Source organism: Marmota marmota, unplaced genomic scaffold (genome assembly GCF_001458135.2).
Source record: "Marmota marmota marmota unplaced genomic scaffold, marMar, whole genome shotgun sequence".
Lineage (NCBI taxonomy): Eukaryota > Metazoa > Chordata > Mammalia > Rodentia > Sciuridae > Marmota > Marmota marmota.
In genome coordinates this window covers 19,970,066-19,984,295 of record NW_026000082.1, presented here as the reverse complement: position 1 = coordinate 19,984,295, position 14,230 = coordinate 19,970,066, and the positions used below count along the sequence as shown (strand labels likewise).

At 35.4% G+C, this 14,230-nt stretch overlaps 1 protein-coding gene across 1 annotated transcript in view; it reads right to left on the bottom strand.

The window, feature by feature from the left end:
* Positions 1-14,230, bottom strand: part of Zswim5 (zinc finger SWIM-type containing 5) — a 189,010-nt gene that overhangs the window by 49,128 nt on the left and 125,652 nt on the right. The window contains exon 2 of the mRNA XM_015485084.2: positions 9,447-9,803. Within this exon, the coding sequence (XP_015340570.1) occupies positions 9,447-9,576 (130 nt within the window). The 5' untranslated portion in view covers positions 9,577-9,803. The remainder of the gene's footprint in view (positions 1-9,446; positions 9,804-14,230) is intronic.

The following is a 14,230-nucleotide window of genomic DNA, read 5'->3' as shown; positions in this document are numbered from 1 at the left end:
AAGCCACTCTAGCAAATTAATCAAGATTGAGAGGGGAGTTGTGGGAACCTCAATTTGTAGTCAGAAGCACAGCTAAAACAACCTGGGGCTTTTTTTTTTTTTTAAACTATATTTTGGAAGAACATATATACATAAAGTAAAACTTATTCTATTAGGTTCTCAATCTTGTTGTCATACATAATGTGGAGTTACTCTGGTTGTGTATATACAAATACAAAGCTAGGAAAGTTACGACTAATTAATTCTACTCTTTCCTATTCCCCTCCCTACTCCCTTCCCTTCATTACCCTATGTATAGTCCAATCTATTTCTATTATTTCCTTCCCCAATCTTCCTTGTTTTGGGAGAGCATCCACAAATCAGAGACTATTCGGCCTTTGTTTTTTGGAGGGATTGGCTTATTTCACTTAGCATGATATTCTCTGGTTCCATCCTTTTACTGGCAAATGCCATAATTGCATTTTTCTTTATGGCTGAGTAATATTCCATTGTGTATATATACCACATTTTCTTTAATCATTCATCTGTTGAAGGATACCTAGGTTGTTTCCATAGCATAGCTATCGTGAGTTGAGCTGCTATAAACATGGATGTGGCTGCATCACTATAGTATGCTGTTTTTAAGTCTTTGGGGTATAGATGGAGAAGTAGGATAACTGGGTCAAATGGTGGCTCCATTTCAAGATTTCTGAGGAATCTCCATACTGTTTTCCATAGAGGTTGCACCAATTTGCAGTCCCACCAATAATGTATGAAAGTACCTTTCTCCCCCACATCCTCACCAACATTTATTCTTACCTGTATTGTTTATAACTGCCATTCTAACCTGGAGTAAGATGGAATCTGTGTAGTTTTAATTTGTATTTCTCTAATTGCTAGAGATGTTGAATATTTTTTCATATATTTTACCACTCATATTTCTTCTTCTGTGAAGTACCTGTTGAGTTCCTTTGCCCATTTATTGATTGGGTTATTTATTTTTCTCATGTTAAGTTTTTTGAGTTCTTTGTATATCCTGGAAATTAATGCCTTATCTGAGGTATTGGTGGTGAAGATTTTCTCTCAATCTGTAGGATCTCTGTACACATTCTTGATTGATTCCTGTGATATGAAGAAGCTTTTCAGTTTGATACCATTCCGTTTATCGATTCTTGATTTTACTTCTTGCACTTTAGGAGTCTTGTTGAGGAATTCTGAAGCCAACATGTTAGAGTGTTGGGCCTACTTTTTCTAATAGTAAATACAGGGTCTCTGGTCTAAAGCCTAGGTCTTTGATCCACTTAGAGTTTTGTGCAGGTTGAGATATAGGGGTTCAATTTCATTCTATTACATATGTATTTCCAGTGTTCCCAGCATCATTTGTTGAAGAGGCTATCTTTTCTCTAATGTATGTCTGTGGTGCCTTTGTCTAGGATGAGATAACTGTATTTATGTGGGCTTATCCTTGTGTCTTCTGTTCCAATGGTCTTCATGACTGGTTTGATGCCAATACCATGCTATTTTTATACTACTATAGCTCAGTAGTATAATTTAAGGTCTGGTATTGTGATGCCTCCTGTATCACGTTCCATGCTAAGGATTGCTTTGGCTATTCAGGGCGTCTTATTTTTCCAAATGAATTTCATGTTTGCTTTTTCTATTTCTGTGAAAAATATCATTGGGATCTTTATAGGAACTGCATTAAATCTGTACAGAACTTTTGGTAGTATGGCCATTTTGATAATATTGATTCTGCCTATCCAGGAGCAATGGAGATCTTTTCCATTTTTTTGAGGTCTTCTTCAATTTCTTTCTTTAGTTCTGCAGTTTTCATTATAGAAGTCTTTCACCTCTTTTGTTAGGTTGATTCCCAAAATATTTTATTTTTTGAGGCTACTGTAAAGTTGATAGTTTTCCTAACTTCTCATTCAGCTGATATATCTTTGGTGTACAGAAATGCAATTGATTTATTAGTGTTGATTCTAAACCATGCTACTTTGTATTCATTTATGAGTTTTAGTAATTTCCTAGTAGTTTTGTGGGTCTTCTAAATATGAATCATGTCGTTGACAAATAGGGATAGTTTAGCTCTTCTTTTCCTATTTGTATCCTTTTAATTTCTTTCTCTTGTCTGATTGCTCTCGCTAGGGTTTCGAGGACTATATTGAATAGGAGTGGTAAATGAGGGCATCCCTGTATTGTTTCAGTTTTTAGAGGGAATGCTTTGAGTTTTTCCTCTATTTAGATTTGCCTTGGGTTTAGTGTGTATAGCTTTTATAATGTTGAGGTATGATCCTACGATCGCTAGTTTTTCTAGTGTTTCAAGCATGAGTGGATGCTGAATTTTGTCAAATGCTTTTTCTGCATCTATTGAAATAATCATGTGATTCTTTTCTTTAAGTCTATTGATGTGGTGAATTACATTTATTGATTTCTGTATGTTAAACCAACCTTGCATCCTTGGAATGAACCCCACTTGTTCATGGTGGACTATATTTTGTCTTTTTCTGGTTTTGGTATCAGGAAGATAATAGAATGAGTTTGGAAGGGTTCCCTCCTTTTCAATTTCATGGAATAATTTAAGAAGTGCTGGTATAAGTTTTTCTTTGATGGTCCTGTAGAACTTGACTGAGAATCCATCTGGTCCTGGGCTTTTCTTTGTTAGCAGGCTTCTGATGGCATCTTCAATTTCATTGCTTGAAATTGATCTGTTTAAATTTTTTATGTCCACTCGATTCAAGCTGGGTAATTAATATGTCTCTAGAAATCTGATGACTTTCAGATTTTCTATTTTATTGGAGTAAGGATTTTCAAAGCAGCTTCTGATTATCATCTGTATTTCAGTGGTGTCCATGGTGGTATTTCCTTTTTCATTGTGAATTTTAGTATTTGTATTTTCTCTTCTTATTCATTAGTTTGGCTAAGGGTTTACCTATTTTGTTTATTTTTTTCAAAAAATCAACTTTTTGTTTCATTGATTTTTTAAAAAATTTTTTTGGTTTCAATTTCATTAATTTTGGCTCAGATTTTTATTATTTCCCATCTTCTACTGCTTTTGGTGCCGATTTGTTTTTTTTCCTAAGGCTTTGAGATGTAAAGTTAGGTTATTTATTTGGTGATTTTCTGTTCTTTTAATGAATGAGCTCAATACAGTGAACTTTCCCCTTAGAACTGCCTTCATAGTATCAACCTAGGGCTTTTTGATTGGCATCTGAAGTGGGGTGGGAAAGGACTCGGCCCTCAGTTGTAGGATCTTAGCTATCTTCAGGTTGATACTGTCAGAATTGAATTGGTTAGGACAATCAGGTGTCAGCTGAAGAATTGTTTGATTAGTGTGTGGAGGAAAATCCCCACATTTTTGGTTATAGAAGCATTCTGTGTTGTGTTCAGAGGGTATGGTAGGGGAAACTGACTTTGTTTTTTCTTTGTATTCTCAAAACACAACAGGAAAACAGTGATGAATATTTTTTCTAGTAATTGACACTTTTTCTTCTGTTTGCTCTTCTATTAAGTTCAAATATGTCTTAATGTCTATGTAGTATTTTAAAACAAAAAATTATTTCTTAAAACATAAAAAAACTATTTAAAAATTCACTATAAAACTGCTTTTTAGAGTCAGTCTATTATTACTTGGAAGCAGGTTTCTAAAAACTTGTCACAGGACTCTGTCTATAAGACAGTGAGAGAAGATTCAATTTTCATTCCAAACCTTTTCCAGAATGCCTGTCACAATACATGCTATAGTTGATGCAGTTATGGATTCATTACACTATTTACAGAGTAGTCCATTCTTTCTTGGACTACCCTACTATACAAAATATGAAATTAGTCAGAATAATGCACTTTTTTCACAGTGAGGATAACAGTGTTCTCCAATGTTAATGTAATAGAATAATCATCTGGGGTTTGTATTTAAAATGTAGATTATAAAGTCTTGCCTCTAAGGATTCTGGTTTTCAATAGCTCAAAAGATCTCCCATGCTCCTGGATAGGCAGAATCAATATTATCAAAATGGCCATACTACTCAAAGTGCTGTACAGATTTAATGCAATTCGTATAAGCTGCCCTCTTCCCAAGTAGATTGTTAGCCCCTTGCTCACAATTGAATCCATAACTACATAAACTATAGCATGTATTGTGACAGGCATTTTGGAAAAATTTTTGGAATGAAAACTGAATCTTCTCTTACTGTCTTATAGACAGAGTCCTCTGACAAGTTTTTAGAAACCTGATTCCAAGTAATAAGAGACTGACCCTAAGTCAACACTCCATAAATGTAGTCATGCAATAGAGTATAAACACATAACACATTTTAATCAGTTAGTACATTTTTTCCTTATTTCTCTATGTCAGAACCCTATTTAAATGAAATCTGGGTTTGCACAACAAAGTTACTCTTCTGCTATTTTTTTTAAACCAAGTTGTATATCTTAATTTTTTTACCTTTGTTTTATTTATTTATGTGGTGCTGAGGATTGAACCCAGGGCCTTGCACCTGTTAGGTGAGCGCTCTACCGCTGAGCCACAGCCCTAGCCCATCTGCTAAGCTTTTTTAGTGCATCTAACTCTCTAGGGAATTAGGATGGTTCACATTCACTCATTCCACAACAAATGATTAACTCATATAATCTGCCAGTGCATGGTATCTACTATATGCTACTTTTCTTCAAATGTTTTATTCTAAGCATAATTCTAAACGTATCACTTCACTGGTCAAAAGTCTTCAATGACGTACTTATTAAATTAAGTCTCAGTGCCTTAGCTTGGCATCCAAGGCCCTCAGTTTTGTCCTTATCTTTCATTTCTGGTCATATTTTTCTTACACTTATGCTATGTTTCAGCTAGAAACAGTGTACCTAGGAGTCAACCATTATATCCTTACAACTTTACTTTTATTTCCCCTTCACTTCCCTCCTATTCCCTCTAACTTGTCCTTTGATTAAAAAGAAAAAAGTCAACCATTCTCACTGTTGATAATGTTTCAGCTCTAGAATCAGTTTGAAAAACACAAACTATAAGTACATGACAAGGCTAACACTGCTGAGGTTTATGTACTGCTTAGTTCACTTGACAGGGTAGGCTCTTTCTTTACCCACTCACCAAATTAGTCATATAACTCATTGCCATCTATCAAAAGTATGCCCATCTTATATTCAGTATAAAAAGGCAAAACACTCTTCATAGAACTCATTATTTCTGTTACATTTTGTTTTGTATTAAAATTGTATGGTAGCACATGCCTGTAATCCCAGTGACTTGGGAGTCTGAGACAGGAGGATCGAAAGTTCAAGGCCAGTCTCCACAATTTATCAAGGCCCTAAGCAACTTACCAAGACTCTGTTTGAAAATAAAAAATAAGAAGTGTTGGGATGGGGGCTGGGGTTGTGGCTCAGTGGCAGCAAGCTTGTCTCTCACATGTAAGGCACTGTGTTCAATTCTCAGTACCACATAAAAATCAATAAACAAAATTAAAATATCGTGTCCATGTATAACTAAAAAATACTTTTTTAAAAAAGGCATTGGAGTGCAGCTCAATAGTTAAGCATCCATGGGTTCAATCCTCAGTGCCAAAAAAACAAACAAACAAAAAAAGTACATTTTTCATATTTCCAACTAAATTGAAAATTTAAAAGAACAGATTCATTTTTGTATCTCACAGTGCTGATTAATTATAGTACTAAGTTAACATTTATAGAATTTATAGTATTGAGTTAATATTTGTAGAATGAGCAAAGCTATGTCTCACTGACCATCTAGATATAAGTTCTAGGTTGGCAAATTCTATAATGTATACTTCTTCTATATTCCAAAAGCAGTAAAGCCAAATCTCTTATCCTTAAGTATTTGTTAATAGCCATTTACTAATGCTTCCTATATGACAAGAAGGTAAGCACTCTTTATATACATATGTGCACTAGAATGTATGCTCTCTGAGGGTAGAAATTTATGTTTGCTGATATATTTGCAACATGTAGAAAAGTGCCTGGTACATAGTAGTAGTCAATTAATTTTTGTTGACTTCATAACAAGGTGGTATTATTATACTAGTTTTAAAATGAAGAAACTAAAGTTTAGATAGGGTAAGTAACTTAACATACAGAATATACCTAAGCCAGGATCTGTATGTTGATCTCTCTCTAAAGCCTTAGCCCTTTACTACCAGCCTGTACCTATTTGGTCTCCAGTAGTAGTATACTGTCATGATCTACCAGCTGGTTTCAGGCCCTTTGTATAAAACTGATGAAAAGAGCCAAATCCCATTATCCCATTCTTTCTTGGACTACTCTACTATACAAAATATGAAGTTAGTCAGAATAATGCACTTTTCACAGTGAGGATAAACAGTGTTCTCAAATGTTAATGTATAGAATAATCATCTGGGGTTTGTGTTTAAAATGTAGATTATAAAGTCTTGCCTCTAAGGATTCTGGTTTTCAATAGCTCAAGAGAGACAGAACTGAAATAAACGAGGTTAAACCAAGGACTGGAATTCTAAATAACTTGGAACTAAGGATGGGGGTAAGGACAGAATAGCAATGGTGTCCCAGCAGCAGAGTGCAAGGATGGTTTGAATACCATTTTTCACCCTTCTGTTATTCAATAGGATATGAAAAAGCAGGATTAGGACTTAGTTTCCTGAAGAAGTAGGCCTTAATCAACTGGTTTGGAGGCATGGAATGACAACCCTCTAAGGATGTGAAGGGACATGGAGAAAAGTGAAGAACACTTGGGACCCACATGGTGGTAGTCTCAGTACCTGTGGAAGAAATAAGGTACAATTTATAAATATTTAGTACCATTGGATAAGACAAAGCCCTTGAGAATCACTAGCAGAAAAATTTCAGAAGGTTTTGCTTATTTCATTTTAGACGCTAAAGACTGAACCCAGAGGTGCTTTACCACTAAGCCACATTTCCAGTCCTTTTTATTTTTGAGACAAGGTCTCACTAAATTGCTGAGGCTGATCTCAAACTTGTGATCCTCCTGCATTAGCCTCTCAATTGCTGTGATTACAGGTGGTGCCACGCTGCCCAGCCAGATGTGCTTATTTGATAGGAGAGAAAAAAAGGTAAATAGTGTAACTGTTTACTGGTCTACAATGGACCCAGGAGGGGAGAAACCGAGCTGCCAAAATGGGTGGTTGCAGCAAAAAAGGGAGTAAGTCAATAACTGGGGTTCTTACTTGTAGGTGCAGTGAGGTCCTCCACTGTATCCCAGTCTGCTGCTGCCAAAGAGTGAGTAAGTAATAAAATGCCTAAAACCTCTCCACTGAGTCTTCCAAGTTCTTCCTTTGGGATCAGTAAACAGTATACTTGGGGCATTTGTAGCCCTGAGGTTGAACACAGTGGTAAACAAAATTGATAAGGTTCCTGTTTTCATGGAGCTTATAGACTAGTTGGGGAGGGAGATGTTAAGTAAATGATCACATGTGTACTTTTCTTTCTTTCTTTTTTTTGCATTGCTGGGGCTTGAACCCAGGATCTCACATATGCTAGGCAAACACTTTACCACTGAGCAACTTCCTCACCTGCCACGTGTACACATTTTTTTTTTTTTCTGTAGAAAGAAAGATGGGTCAAAGGAGGCTTTCCTTGAGAAAGTCTCATTTAAGATGACACCTGAGGAATAAATGGAAATTAGTCTGGCACAGAGAGGAGGAAATACTGTATTTTTTGTTTGAAAACAGCATTAAGTCATAAGTCATTCTGTTCATTAAATATAACCATTGTAAGTGGAATGGGATAGGAAGAGAGGACAGAAGGAGATATTCCCTTAAAAAGAAAGAATATCATGTGAAAATGAAGACAAAAGCCAGATCATGCATCCAGAAAAATGAGGCCACTAAAGGATTTTAAATGATAAATGATATCACAATATCTGCAGTTACAGAAAAATTACTTTGAATGGCTGTACAGAGAATGGAACAGAAGGGAACAATGATAGATATGGAAAGACCAGTCAGAAGGCTATGTGGCAATCTAGATGAGAGACTGATTAATTTAAGGTGACAACAATATCAATAAAAGTAGAAAATGATGAAATATATTTAAGGGATAAAATTAACAGATATTGCAGTGGAATGCACGTGGAATATAGGAAAGAAAGATGCCAAGGTTAACTATGAGGTTTCCATCACAATCTAATAACTAAACAGTAGTGCTAATTATTGAGATAGTAAATACAGGAAAATAAGCAAGTTTAGGGAAGAGGATCATAAATTCACATTTAGATATGCTGATCTTAGGATTGTTTAACATCACAGAGACATCCTAAGATCAATCAGGTGGATATAAAGCCTAAAGCTCAGAAAATCTGGGCTGGGGAAATAAAATCTATGAGTCATAGTATAAGATGACATTTGAAGTCAAGGATGTATCTGAGATAGTGATCATGAAAAGTAAAAAAAAAAAAAAAAGAGAGAGAGAGAAAATGAGACTAAATAAGAAATATCAATGTTCAAAGTTCAGAGAGCAGAGGAGGGGACTGTATTTAGGAATGAACGAACAAGACCATAGATCATTTTAACAAGATAAACTACAACTGGAGTTCAAAATTGGCTTCTTCAGCTGTTCTTCAAATTCCAGCTAAAAGATTTTTTAAAAAGCTCTTGATTTAATAAAATTATAATGCCCCTATGCTGGTTCACTGGTTAGAATATTTTAGCCTTTTCATAAAAGTAGATGAGAATGAGGGTTGGGGTTGTGGCTCAGTGGTAGAGCACTTGCCTTGCATGTGTGAGGCACTGGGTTTGATCCTCAGCACCACATAAAAATAAATAAATAAAATAAACGTATTTCTTCCATCTACATTTAAAAAAATATTAAAAGAAAAAAAGTAGGTGAGAATCAAACTACTTACCTTCTAGTAAATGGTAAAGTGGGTCTACTAACTAAATAATATTTTATATTCTGAATTTTTCACAGAGTTAAAGGAGAAATGGTGATAAGTGAAGACAAATTGGAAAGGATGTCTTTTATAAATCATTATGAGACAAATCATTGTATGGGTTGAGGCACCAGGTTAACATCAGGCTGTCTAGTGAGACTAGTCCTGAGAGAATTATTAAATCTAAGGAACCATTTTTTTCATTCTTAAACATAAACGTTCTTATTAAATTATAAAGATAACATATACTTATTATAGAAATTACACTAAAGCATTAAAAACCATACCTATAATTCTAATATCCATAGATTACCATTGTTAATATTATCATGAATTTCCTTCCAGTCTTTTGCCCTCTACATATGCATACAAGGATGTTACAATTTGACTGCTTTAAGAAACTATGAATTAAACACAGAGTTTTTGGACAGAATGAACTGTAAGGTTAAATGACTACAATTGCAGAAATATCCCAACCTCTAAAAATATAGTAAAGCACTATGGTATAGAGAAGAGGGTTGCTTAGTGACAATGGTGGTGAAAATAACCATTTTTAGCAAGAAAAATGTTATACAATTACCATTCACTTGGTTGATTTCTGAGTTGGAGGACAGAATCTCATCTGCCAGCTTTTGTGCAGTAGGAAGAACTTCAGTGTGGTGTGCCGTGATTAAATATTGAATAAACTTCTGTAGCTGGTCCCTATTCATCTGGAAAAGGGTTTCCGAGATAGGAAGACGCAATTTGACTTGGTCTGGCTTCCGGATCCTGTAGAGTGAGAGTGCTACCACATGAGCACAGTAGAATATGTCCTTATTCCCACAGCCACATGTCACTGAAGTGATTTTGCATCGATCAAAACTGATTGCAACTTTGTAAGTCACTGCTGGTTCAGAAGCAGTGGGTGGCTCAGTTACTGTGCCACTCAGATGAAAGCCTAAGGAAACAACAATAAAAAAAGAAATTCCTGTTTAGAGATTCTATAGTAAGAAACTTTAAGAGTCTTACTTTCATCAATTCACAAACAATTTAATGAGTATCCCTTATGTGTGGTGTAGGCTTGCAATAGACACAGAGGTCAATAAAACTCAGGTACTGCTCTGAAGAAACACACAATCTAGAAAAGGAGTCCACAAACCTCCTAAACTAATATAAGAACTTTTGTTTGTACACTTGTACTTTCTACAGAGTTAAAGGAGAAATGGTGATAAGTGAAGACAAACTGTACTTTGTTAAATTTTTAAATTTTATTTTTTTTTGAAATGTTTATTTATTTTTGGAATTTGAGGATGAAGCCCAGGGGTGTTTTAGCACTGGGTCACATCCTCAGCCCTTTTTATTTTTGAGACATGGTCTCACTAAGTTGCTTAGGGTCTTGCTAAGTTGCTGAGGCTGGCCTCAAACTTGCAATCCTCCTACCTTACCCTCCCAAGTTTCAGGGATTATAGGTATATTCTATCCCACCTGTCCATATGTACATTTTTCTGGGGGGAGTGTTCATAGCTTCTACATTGTCACAAATATAAATAAGGAAAGAAACCCCATAAGAATTTCCTATAGTAGATTTTGAGCTCTAAATGGTAGGTAAAGTTAAGTCTACAATTAGTATCAGTAAAATCTAAAGGGAATGCTATAAATGAAAGTGAAACCAAAAGAATGCCACAAGGAAGGACAGGAGGATGATCAAGGACAACATTTATTCCTTAAACCATACAAGTGATGGGTGTGAGGGTGCACACATGTAATTCTATCTACTGGGTAGGCTGAGGCAAGAGCATCACAAGTTCAAGGCCAGCCTCAGCACCTTAGCAAGACCCTGTTCTCAAAATAAAAAATTAAAGCTCTCAGATGTAGCTGAGTGGTAAAGTTCCTCTGGGTTCATACCCAGTACTGGGGAAAAAATACAATTCCAAAATGGTGACCACATGGAATATCTTAAAGGCAAAAAAACCTTCTAAGATATGGAAGGCAGAGATTGGTGCAGTGAAACTACTTAGAATTCCATCTCTACTCAATAGACACAAAGCACCAATAACTTTGACAGGCAGACAGAATACATTTTTAAGTTACAACTAAACTGAAAAAAGTAAAACTAATAGCAATACATTCTATAATATTATTTGTTTATGGTTTACATGATGTGTATATATACATATATATGTAAAATTCTTCTGACAAGAATATGCATTCATTTAATCATTCAGTCATTCAACAAAAGTTTAATAAGACCTTAGGTATAGGACTTCTAGGCCTCGGGGTGGTAACAAAAAAACAAGGAGATCATCAAATATTTGTTAAGAACCTACTACATTCCAGAACTGTGTTGTGTATGTAATGTAACATCACAACAACCTTAAGAAGTCATTATTTTCCTTATCTTAAAAGAATGTAAAGTGAGGCTCAGAAAGTTTAAGTAATTTGTCCAAAACTCTAGCAAGTGGTAGATGTAGGATTAGAGTCAGATCTGACCAACATCACAGTTCATCACAGTTCCATTGTGTATACATGCCACATTTTTTAAATCCATTCATCCACTGAAGGGCATCTAGGTTGGCTCCACAGTTTAGCTACTGTGAATTGTGCTGCTATAAACATTGATGTGGCTGTGTCTCTGTAGTATGCTGATTTTAAGTCCTTTGGGTATAGACCGAGGAGAGGGATAGCTGGGTCAAATGGTGGTTCCATTCCCAGATTTCCAAGGAATCTCCATACTGCTTTCCATATTGGCTGCACCAATTTGCAGTCCCACCAGCAATGTATGAGTGTATCTTTTTCCCCACATCCTCACCAACACTTATTGTTGTTTGTCTTCATAACAGCTGCCATTCTGACGGGAGTGAGATGATATCTTAGAGTAGTTTTGATTTGCATTTCTCTAATTGCTAGAGATGATGAACATTTTTTTTCATATATTTGTTGTTGATTGTATATCCTCTTCTGAGAAATGTCTGTTCAGGTCCTTGGCCCATTTATTGATTGGGTTGTGTTTTTGGTGCTTAGCTTTTTGAGTTCTTTATATGCTCTAGAGATTAGTGCTCTATCTGATATGTGAGGGGTAAAAATTTGCTCCCAAGATGTAGGCTTTCTATTCACCTCACATATTGTTTCTTTTGCTGAAAAGAAACTTTTTAGCTAGAATGTATTCCATTTACTATTTCTTGGTTTTAATTCTTGCACTATAGGAGTCTTATTAAGGAAGTTGGGGCCTAATCCCACATGATGAAGATTAGGGCCTACTTTTTCTTCTATAAGATGCAGAGTCTCTGATTTAATTCCTAGGTCCTTGATCCACTTTGAGTTTTGTGCGTGGTGAGAGATAGGGGTTTAAGTTCATTTTGTTGCATATGGATTTCTAGTTTTCCCAGCACCATTTGTTGAAGAGGCTATCTATTCTCCAATGCATGTTTTGGGCACCTTTGTCTAATATAAGATAATTGTAATCTTGTGGGTTAGTCTCTGTGTCCTTTATTCTGTAACATTGGTCTTCCAGTCGTTTTGGTGCCAATATCATGCTGGTTTTGTTACTACTGCTCTGCTGTATAGTTTAAGATCTGGTATAGTGATGCCATCTGCTTCACTCTTCCTGCTAAGGTTTGCTTTAGCTATTCTGGGTCTCTTATTTTTCCAGATGAATGTCATGATTGCTTTTTCTAATTTTATGAGGAATGACACTGGGATTTTGATTGGAATTGCATTAAATCTATATAGTGCTTTTGGTAGTATGGTCATTTTGATAATATTAATTCTGCCTATCCAAGAGCAAGGTAGATCTTCCATCTTCTAAGGTCTTCTTTGATTTCTTTCTTTAGTATCCTGTAGTTTTCATTGTATAGATCTTTCACCTCTTTCATTGATTCCCAAGTACTTGAGTTTTTTTGAGGCTACTAGGGATAACAAGAACATATGTCAGCATGGTAAAGCTATCTACACTAAGCCTCAGGCCAACATTATTCTAAATGGAGAAAAATTAAAGGCATTCCCTCTAAAAACTGGAACAAGACAAGAATGCCCTCTTTATCCACTTCTATTTAACACAGTTCTTGAAACACTGGCCAGAGCAATTAGACAGACAAAAGAAATTAAAGGGATATGTATAGGAAAAGAAGAACTTAAATTAGCAGTATTTGCTGACGATATGATTCTATACCTAGAAGACCCAAAAAGCTCCACCAGAAAACTTCTAGAACTAGTAAATGAATTCAGCAAAGTATCAGGATATAAAGTCAACACCGATAAATCAAAGGCATTTCTGTATATCAGTGACAAATTCTCTGAGAAGGAAATGAGGAGGTGAGGTTAATTTAACTGGACTGCACACTGTGAACCAGAAAGAAGTTTTAAATAATCTTTATTTAAAAAGATAGCAATACATTCTATAATATTATTTGTTTATGGTTTATATGATGTGTATATATACATATATATGTAAAATTCTTCTGACAAGAAGATTTTCCAAATAATAAAAGGTGCATATGTAAGCTTAAGAGCTACCACTATGATTAGATGAAATTTAAAAATACAGAAAAAACTTTACAAAGTTCAAGTTTCAGATAATTATGTTAATTAAAATAAGACCCAAAGGTTCACGTGTAAAGGGATGGTACTACCAGAAGGGTGGTCCCCAGGGTGGTAATACCAGAAGGCTCTGTGGACCTTTAGGATGTGAGGTTTAAGGAAGGTCTTTGGATCATTGAGGGGTATTCTGTGAAAGGAGATTGTGGAAAACTGATCTCTCAGTCTCTCTCTCTGCTTCCTAGATCTAAATGTGACTGGTTTGCTCTTCCACACACTCCTACTATGATATATTGCTCTTCTAGAGGCCTAAAACCATGGGGCCACTTGATCTTGGCACCTTCAGAACTGCAGGTCAAAACAGATCTTTTCTCTAGAAGTTAATTGCTTCAGGTATTTCCTTATATGATTGTGAAGTTGACTAACACAACCACTACTTTAAAAAAAAAACAAAAACTTCAGGTTGGGGTTGTGGCTCAGTGGTAGAGCGCTTGCCTTGTGCATGCGAGGCCCTGGGTTCGATCCTCAGTGCCACAACTACAACTAAAAAATAAATATTAAAAAAATACTCAAGTTGCGTGGAAAAAATATTATGAATCACCTTTCTCATTTTTAGAATGAGGCTTGTCTAGATGCACATTAAGGTTCACTCTAAGTGCAGACAGATTATGATTCTACAGTGATTACCACTCAATCTCCCACCATGTTGGGCCCAAAACTCTGCCTAATATAGGTACTTAATAAATATTAGCTGATTTTACGCAAAGAAGCTCTTTTTGAAATTTATTTTTATCTTATTTGTCCTTTTTAGTTATACATGACAGTAAAATCTATTTTGATATATTTATACAA